Below are 9,763 nucleotides of genomic sequence, written 5' to 3' on the forward strand. Positions count from 1 at the left end.
AGAGAGCCATTAAAAGGAACAACTGTTACTGTTATGTTACTTAATTGAATTTACTTTTTTTTTCAGTTTCTGTTACGCTTCATGTGTGTGTCCCTAAAATTATTTAAATTTAAAACCTGATGTTGTTGCTCTGTATTACATAGGTTGAGGCTTTGTAGACCTAATCTGTTTTCTGTAACTCAGTCAGATTCAGAGACAAGAAAATAAAAAGCAAACCCAACTTAACTTAAAATGTTTATTTTGTGCATACAATGTTATTTTTCATATACAAATCATATTATGCTCTTTTCCTCAAACACATTCAATATGTTTTACACTTTATAATAATAGAAAACATATAAAGCCTGCTGTAAATACATATATATTTTTATGCGCATTTCAACAACAAATACATTGTATTTATATGCACATTTCAATCCATGTCATGTGGATGTAAGGCATTTTACATGGTAAATAAAATTTAAAAAATGCACACTGCTGCTGCATTGTTATATATGTGTGATTTCTATTGCATGCAAAACTGAAGGTTACCGTACAGTATATATTTGATTTTGAAACAAATATACATATTTCCAGTAACACACACACACACACACATATATATATGTTTGTGTCCTCCAGTTTGGTCGGACTGGTCACATATATATATACACACACACACATATATGTATATATGTGTGTGTATATATGTGTGTGTGTGTGTGTGTGTGTGTGTGTGGTGTGTGTGTGTGTGTGTGTGTGTGTGTGTGTGTGTGTGTGTGTGTGATAATTTTATTTAAATACCTTGTGGATAATGTGACACAAATCCATCTTTTAGGGAGCTCCAGGCAACAACAAGTAGTCAATTGGCCCCTTTGAATCCGTTTTGCAGACAACTGAACGCCTCACACATAGTGCATTTTTTTATCCCTCATTTAAATATAGTGATTAAAAACATTGCAATCTCCTGCAAAGTTGAGTATATTTAAACAAAGCCTCATGACACTGTTTAGGATCAAACGTTGCAAGTATTTTGATGTACCATCTGGCATTAACTGGCTGAAACCTTCACTTTTCAGACTGTTTATGATAGCATATGGAAAACTGAAATCAAATGTCTGAATAAAAAGAAGTTTTCATCTCTTTTAAAGTAAGGAAAAATGAACACCTTTGACTGCTAAATGAATGAGGAAAACTACTTTTTTTATATTTCCACATACATATTTATAGAATAAAATATGCTATGTGGCATGGAAAAATTTGTGAATTTGGTCAAAAGCAAAAGTGTTACTTGGCAATCTGAACATAAAAGTCTGGTTGGGAATGAGGAAAAGGGTAAATGAAAGAAAAACAAAAGCAGCATCAGTATTTACACATATGTACATTGGAAGTCCTGGCCTGGTTAAACCTACTGTTCAACATTAAACCCAGTGATATTTTCCTGTAGCTGGAGCTTTATGTCCGGCACACCCTTGTACTTTAAGAGAAAGTGCAAATTAATTGATTTCCCATCCATGTTTGAAGGCACCCCCGGACAGAAAAGCAATGCTTAATTTGGCTTAATCAGATGTTGAAGTGAAACATTTTCAGTATAATCATCACTCATTATAGACTTATAACATTTAAAGTCTTGTATTACAATTAAAATGAGTTAGAAAACATTCTAACAAAACAAGACACTTTATAATTGACTAGCCCTCTGTTGCAGCTTACTTTGCACTGTTTAACATTTACATTACATCAACGTTTTGATAAGTAGTACAGCAAGGCCAGAACAGTGAATTATCGTAGATTCTACTCAAATGTCACCACTGTTGTGGTACACAAAAAGGAGGGTACCAGAGAGTGAAATGGTATGCTTGTGTAAAAATACACTGAAAAATGTTCAGCAAATTAACGCAAACCATATAACTGGTGCAAACCCATCTTAGGTCTTTTGTAAAGAACAGTGTACTTGTCTATTGGGATAAAAAGACACATCTTTACATGTTTAACTAAAGGCGCTCAGAACTCGCTTTCCTCCAGAATCTCTCCCATTGTCTCCCCGAGCGTCAGCTCTCCGTCACTACTGGACAGACTCTTCCTGGTGAGGAGGTCAAGTCCCGCTGAGTCACACCCGCCTGAACCTTGGCCTTTAACCTCGCCTCGTACACCAACCGCCCGACCTCCTCTGTGCACAGCTACCTGAAGCAGCTGTGGATGTGTTGTGGAGGATTCACCCTCATCACAGGAGTCGCTCTGGCGTGAGCACTGTGGGCGGCGACCCTGAGTACATTTCCATAGTTGTTTTAGAGGCTTGCCCTGAAAACAGCCCCGAACTTGGAAGTGGTTGGTGAACAGGAAAAGCTGCCAGCGCTTCTTTAGTTCAGCCTGGACCTACATTCCATTTTAAAGAAATATGACATTAGACATACGAAAAACTATTTCACTTTATAAGTCTGTGGCACCACACTATCACCTTGGTTGCCCAACATAATAAGTTTACACAGAGCACATTTTCAATTTAAAAAAAATAAAAATTAGAATGAGTGAAATGACAGAAGAAGCATACCTCGCCATTAGCGAAACAATATAACACAGCAACCAAGAATCCCTGAAAAGTGCACATGACACATTAATAAAGATGATCAAGACAAACAAAAATGTATGGCTTATGGCGAACCTGAAATGAGTTGAGAGTGAGATTGACGAAGTTTTTAGCATAAAGACTCCTGCCCTCCATGCATTCATCTGTCAGCACCATAAACACCACTTCATGGATTCCCAGCAGAGGAATGAGGACCAGTGTGGCTCTGACCAAACTGGAGGACACAAACAAAATCCACAGTGTTGCACTATGACCGCAAGTCAGCACATGGTTCACAGAGCAATGAAATCTCTGAATAAAAAGCTTTGTCAAGTCTTATCTAGCCCGTTTCCTTCTGTCACGACATTTAGAGCAAATGACCCAAAGCTGAAAGAAGTGACAGTGAAATTTGCGCTCAGTGAGTGAGTGATACTGTAAATACTGTAGATAAAAGTTAAACATCTAAAAGGAAGTAGCTAGCAATGCCAAACACTTTGCCAGGTATTTGGGTGTAGCTGTGACAATACCTGTATCTGTAGTCTGTAAACTTTAACTGATCTGCTTTGAGTTTGGACAGCAGCAGCATCAGGATCTTGATGAAAATACAGAAAATAACCTGTGACACACACCGAAGAAGCAGAATTAGCCGGGTGAGAAACTACTGAGAACTCTCTTTAACTGATTGAGCCACAAATTTGTAATCAGTCACATGCTACAGCTGCTCCAGTGTCACATGCACTCACAAGACACACGGCATTAAATCAGACATTATGGACAAAGAGTGTAAAGTTTAGTTTAAACTGTTAAGTTTACTGTTAAACATCAATATGTTGCATGTATTAAATATGTGGGGCAAAAAATCGGCAACTCTCTCTCAATGATTGCATGTGTGTGAATTCTATGTATGTTCATAAATAATATTGTGTGCACTAAACAGTAAAATAGTGTGTGTTGAGAGTGTAAAATAGTGTAAAACATGTAAGCATGCTTCTTCGATAATTCAGATATGAAACACTACTTAGCAGCAGGAGAATGATGGGCATATACTGTACATATAGACTAAAGAGGAAAGCTGGAGGATGTACTGTATACTGTACATGCAAAGGTCTATTCAGTGGAGTCAGGTCTGTACTGGCCTTACATTTCCTCAGAGTTTACTCACAACAAATGTTAAGGTAATTGGACCCCGTATGATCCACCAGATCCACTTGTTCATGATTGACCAGCATCTATAGTGAAACAACAGTTTCCATTATGATCACTAGAGAACAAGCTGCTTGTAGGTTGTAAATGATGTGAAAAACACTCACCCTGTGTTCTCATGTAAAATCTTGACCACGGTCCAGGGTGTTACAAAGAGGACAGGTGTTCCTGGGGAGATATGACATTACGATCAATAGAGTGTCCAAGGAATATCTTTAGCTAGTTTCACAAATTCACAATCTTTACCCCATCCCAGGAGCATATATCTCTTCAGCAGTCGTCTCTTGGTCAGCACGGCTGAGAAGAGCAGTGTGTGGAGGAAAACTGCTTCCACTAGCAGCCAGAAATAGTTACAGGCCACAAAGTACTGCATGCAGACTGCAGAGACCCTGCATGACAACACTATCTGTGGGAAAATGTCACAATTTAGTCTCCAAAGCAAGATGATTAAAAACTGATATGTAATCATAAACATTTGAGGAACAACCAAATCATTCTGTAACTATGTCTGCTTTTACCGCAGAGTCAGCGTAGGATTTCCATCCAGGGTCATCCTTGGGCAGGTTGAAATGCTTAATATAAAATATAATTTCCTTCAAAATGACAGCCATGGCTCTCAGGATGAACGACACAAACAGATTCATGTGGATGTAGTTCCTGGTACAGTGCAGCTTCCTGGTAAGCAGATACAGGAGGAATGTAACAAGGTATTGATCCCTGAGCAACCTTAGAATCATTATTGTGACATATTAGAGGAAATGAGAATGCATGGAGAATTGTGCTGTTTTTCTAATGTCATTTGTAATGACTGAGCATCCATATGCACAAGCTAAACTAGCCAAGATGAGTCCTTCCTCCTCAGACTGCTGCCTCTCAGCTTTCAAACCTCCAAGATTTGAGGTGATTGTGCCAGCTACTGAACCCCGACATCACAATGGCATTATAAATATTGGTAGTAATAATACTTGTCTCACCTCAACATGGCCATCACTAGGGTGGCCACCGTGAGCGAGAACAGCGACAGGGAATAGCCGATGATGGAGATGAGTCGAAGGGCTGTCTGAAGATGCATTTCATCTTCCTGCAAACACAAGGAAAAACACGAGAAGATTTTTTAAAAATACAATGGGAAAAGATAAACATATAGTTGTAACACATCCAGGGATCAGACTGGAGTTGAGAGTGACATCAGCATCAATTTAATTGCATTACAATTTTTTTTTAAAAGGTTAAATTGTCAACAGCTCAAGATAACAAGAGACTTGATTTGATTTGTCAATGACGATACATTACCTTGTCTTTAAAATAATGCTCCTCCTTGCATTCAGAATCATCCCTCCAGGGTTCAGAGGAGTTCTCCCTTTCTCGCCACGTTCCATTTTCTAAACACTCCCTGTGTGCCCTCCTGGAGCCATCTGCAGCTAATTTATCAGAGATGAATATGCATGTATTCTTGTGCATGGTCAGTTGTATATGGTCAGGCTTAGCACAACCATCCAGAAAATTTGAGCGTGTATTTGAAATATTGGGTCACGAGGAAATAGTGCAATAGAAATGTCACCTTCGCTGATCCATGGAAGGTAAGAAGGACATGGGACAGATACGTTCCCAGGAGCTGAGTGAGGCCAGCACACAAACATGTCAAAGGTTCCCTTACAGTAAATTCCTGTAAGTTAAAAGCATATTAAAAGTGGTGGTGGGGGGGCATCAGGATGGCTACCATTTGAACAGGCAACAGGAGGCTCACCAGTCTGGGAGAGCATGCCGAGGCTCGTGTTACAACTCTCCAAATATTCAGCCCGTTTCATTATCAGACTTTCAAGCATTGAGCCTTTAACCTGCCGGTGAAGAAATATACATTGAAAAAAACATTTGCATCATTTGAAAACTGTTCAACCCAACCCCTTCTAACTCCTCATTCTGCAGGTTTCGTCCTGTTGCACAAATGGAAAAAAATATGCTCCATTCTAGTAATAAGCTGTCTGGAAATGCAATATGTTGTAAGAGTTTTAGTTTTTTTTAAATAATGATGTAAAATTATCAGTGACACTGCAGCTAACCTGAACATTTTATTCTCTTAACAATTCAGTTTTTTTCTTTTCTTGACTGCTTTATCCTGTTCTGAGTCATGGGGAGGGTGCAAACATATAGGGAAATGAGTCTCCAGCTCTTTGCAGGGCCCTACTTGAGCATTTGGGGGTTTGGTGCGTTGCTCAAGGGTACCTCAGCAGTTCTGGCATCTCCTCCCCTGTCAAAGGTGACAGTGCAAAGTACTGCATAAACACATCGTTAAGTATTTCCAGTCCAGGGATTTTGGTTCACATCTACTTTAAATACATTTACTATTGATATCCTACTGAGTGAAATGGAATCAAGAAAACACAATTAGCAGACTGTTGTTATTATACACCATGTCTATAGATGTATCATGAAACAATTCCAAGATAGCTTATTAGGACTGTGCAACTTTGATCTCTGGCACACATGATTATGTTTATACAATTGTATCACTGCTAAGAGGCAGGTTGACAAGCCTGTCCCGGTTAATTAGAATTGAAAAGCTAGCAGAAACATATATTTACATTGAAAATGTATTTAATTTTTAGAAATAGATTCAAAATGGGATGGTTTGAACCTCATATTCTATTACATACAGATTAGATACTTTTAGAAAACTGACTAATTACTATTTTACAATAACTGGCGCATCAGCAATTGAATGCGTCCATAAGACTGGTGATAGTGCAGTGTTTCTATTTATCCACTTGGTGGGAGTATGTAATCAGGACCAGTCTCTCTGACTGGGGTTATCGGCATCATGGAGGCTGCATCACAAAAACACTTCTTTATTTTGCTCTTACATGCTGTCCATCTGTAGAAGTGTCCCCAGCTAAATGTGATGGTGTTTGACAGCTATTAACACTCAATCAGGAATTAGATGCCTTCCTTAAATTGCTTTTCTCTGTGAGACAATTTGGCATGTCCTGAAATTACAGTGAGGAGCCACCACCTCTGTCATTCTTAATGTAGTCTTTTAAAGGGCGGCCTTTCTATTACACTCTGAACAGCAGCGGTGAGGATTTATTTTAAACCTACAGTCTCTGGTGATGCATTTTTGTGTTGCATTTCCATCATTTGTGCTACAAATTTGAGCATTTGATCCTTTGTTGTGATAATGGCAGCTCTTTAAACTCGATGTTTTAAAATATATTGCTTTACAATAACACAGAAAACCACACGCAATAAAACCTTAGAACAAAATTATTTCAAAAATCAGGAGTTGTATTTCAGGGGGGAAAGAGAGCTAGTGCAATCATCTTCTATAATGAGCTAAAAAAAATACTAGCATTGAAGGAGGCATTTTCTCTAAATGTACATTGAACTTTATTTGACTGAAGTGTGGTACAGTATTCAGACATGCTGCTGTAGCACAGAAGATGTAGGGACAACTCTGATGAGAAATCTGAAAGAAGATAAGAGGTTGTAAAAGGTTGGGCTCCATCTATAAGACTTGGATCTGTACCTGGGTGCTGAGAACAAAGCACAGGAAAAGCAGAAGTGTCCAGGTCGTCACGTGCCAGGTTGCCAGCACAACTACCATGGTGCTGTAGTGGCTTTACATTGAATTAAATGAGTTTAGCGTCGCTCAGCTGGTGTCCATTCACGATGGCCCCATAACGCAGCTTATCCTGTCCGTGTCTCCGTTGCAGGTGGTGTCAATCGAGAGACTGATGAAAAGTCTTCTCCAAGTTTCAGAATGCCCCAAAATCCCCCCAAAATCCCAAAAATTCCAAAAGTTGTTCAAAGAAAGTAGTTCCAAACTTGTGGTATGCCTGTCCAAGAATATCTGTCAGGCTGTAAAGAATCTGTCTGTACTCCCTACAAAAGCAGCACAACTGAAAGCGTCTGTGGAGCCTCACCGGCAGATCGCCTCTCCCACCCATTCCTCCTATAACCAATCAACAGAGAGCCCAGGGGAGCCACAAACATAGCACGAATATCTACATAACTGTTGTAACAGTGCAGCAAAGTGACACAAACACCTGTCACAGGCACATACACACTCTAATTTACATGTATCCTGGACTACCATCTGCTCGACCCCACGCAGTAACTGGGCACCAGCCAGGAGTTGTGACACTAATGGGGATCTAATGTAAACGAACTGCAGCCAAACCAAACATGTTAGTGCAAATGTGAGAGTGGGATGCTGAAATGGCCAAAACATGCATCCCCGTGTACAGTATTTACTGAATTAAATGTTGCTGGACAAGTTCTTGACAAATAAAGGCAACAATCATTGCCTTTCTTTTAGTTTTTAAAATAGGAGATCGCAATATAGACTTTAAAATACCTAATGTGCTGGACACAGTTTTGTTCAGTGATGAGCATTAAATTGCACACCACATCTAACAACCAGATTTGATACCCATTTGGTTTCATAAAGGTGTGATAATTGCAACAATAAAGGCAAACTCATCTGTGTGGTTGTTTCTTAGCATCAGGCTTGATTTCAACACCTGACAGATAAAATAAGATAAAATAACAGCTTAGATTTTACACAGATCCCACTGCCTGAGGCAACATTGACGGATATGGTGATGCTTATCATTGTTAGCTTCAAATTCACCTTCAAAAGGCTTTTGCTAGATTTAATAATGGGTCATTTGGAGCCTCTCTGAATAAAATGTGCAGTTTTAACTGAGGCAAACCCCATGACACCTGAAGAAGGGACATTTATGAGACTCATCTGCAACATCCATCAGCAGCTAAGTGATCATAGCATGGGCTGATGCACATACATGAGGATGACTCATGAACATAAGGGGAGTCTGAGTCTTTTTTTATTGAGCTCTTCATCTCCATCTGAAGCAAACAATGAATAAGTGAAAAAATTCCTACACTCATGAGCGGTTTGGCACAGATCCCTGGTCAGATGCACAAATTTCAGACAGTGGATATTTAACAGTTGAGGTTTGTGCTTTATGACGTTTGTTGCTGTCAGTAAAATGATGCATCATGTCAGGTTGTAATTGTTTTTTTATTACATAGTGATATAGCTCTCACATATCCCTGCAGTTCTGATGAGACAAAATCCACTGCAGAGGAAAAACATATCATTCTATAAAATAAATAAGACTGTGTCTCATAGCCCCATGCAGCCTTGCTGCTATCTGTGCTCTAAACTAAAAGTTTAGTGCATCATATATTCTTCATTGCACCATTGAGATAAATGATTTAAAGTAAGAATGAGGAGGTTTGAGGCAGACTTGGCTTTGGGACACCGCAGTGATTAAAACTAAGCACCTCTGGAGCAAAGAGGACAAAGAGCTTACTGAAGAGGTAATGTGAGAGGTTTAAGTGTCCTCATTTGAAACCCATGTAATAGTTATTGTGCCCGGGTTCCTGCCTCAGTGTCCCCACTCTGTTTAGAAAAGGGCCAATTCATCAGTGCTTAATGTGATCTGACAAAGAGGAGCAGGAACTTAGCATCTAGCCTGCTGAGCATCTCGGCTAGGAGAGGAGAGGAGAGGAGAGGAGAGGAGAGGAGGAGAGGAGAGGAGAGGAGAGGAGAGGAGAGGAGAGGAGAGGAGAGGAGAGGAGAGGAGAGGCAGCCATGAACCAGGAGGGTGTCAGAGTCCTGTCAGGTGATCATGTCTTTGAGAAGTAACAAGTGAATGGACTAGCACACTAGACAGTTTTTATATTTAATAAGTATAGACCAAATAAAATAACCTCAGTTTTGTCCAAATTAAGTAGAAATTTTGAGGTCATCTAAACCTTTATGTCCTGCAACCTGCAGTTGGTCAGATTCCAACAGTCTGACTGAAGTGCCAATATATGCAATTAACCAAATATAATGACTAAAACTACAGCTCTGTCCATTAACCAAATGCCTCTGCCGTTAAACAAAAATGTTTAAGGACACTACAAAAAGTTTGCCATCTTTTTAAGCAAAAGCTCAGAGAGTACAGTTTTTAAAAAGACTGCTGCTGTGTGCTGTCATTACAAAGG

At 39.4% G+C, this 9,763-nt stretch overlaps 1 protein-coding gene across 2 annotated transcripts; it reads right to left on the reverse strand.

Annotated features, from left to right (window-relative positions):
* Positions 1 to 221: 221 nt before the first annotated feature.
* On the reverse strand, positions 222 to 9,262 carry LOC130538707 (glucagon-like peptide 2 receptor). Of its 2 annotated transcripts, none has more exons than XM_057056573.1 (13): positions 7,272 to 9,262; positions 5,496 to 5,586; positions 5,310 to 5,414; positions 5,042 to 5,163; positions 4,723 to 4,829; positions 4,267 to 4,423; positions 3,995 to 4,154; positions 3,856 to 3,916; positions 3,708 to 3,774; positions 3,073 to 3,161; positions 2,642 to 2,780; positions 2,531 to 2,572; positions 222 to 2,355 (listed from the first exon to the last, which is right to left on the reverse strand). In XM_057056573.1, the coding sequence occupies exons 1-13, from the start codon at positions 7,347 to 7,349 to the stop codon at positions 1,984 to 1,986; spliced, it is 1,590 nt and encodes a 529-aa protein (XP_056912553.1). In that variant the 5' UTR covers positions 7,350 to 9,262; the 3' UTR covers positions 222 to 1,983. The 2 variants fall into 2 exon arrangements, with proteins under 2 accessions (XP_056912553.1, XP_056912545.1); XM_057056565.1 differs by having other exon boundaries at positions 5,042 to 5,169; positions 7,272 to 9,260.
* Positions 9,263 to 9,763: the final 501 nt, after the last annotated feature.

Source organism: Takifugu flavidus, chromosome 1 (genome assembly GCF_003711565.1).
Source record: "Takifugu flavidus isolate HTHZ2018 chromosome 1, ASM371156v2, whole genome shotgun sequence".
NCBI classification, from domain to species: Eukaryota; Metazoa; Chordata; class Actinopteri; order Tetraodontiformes; family Tetraodontidae; genus Takifugu; species Takifugu flavidus.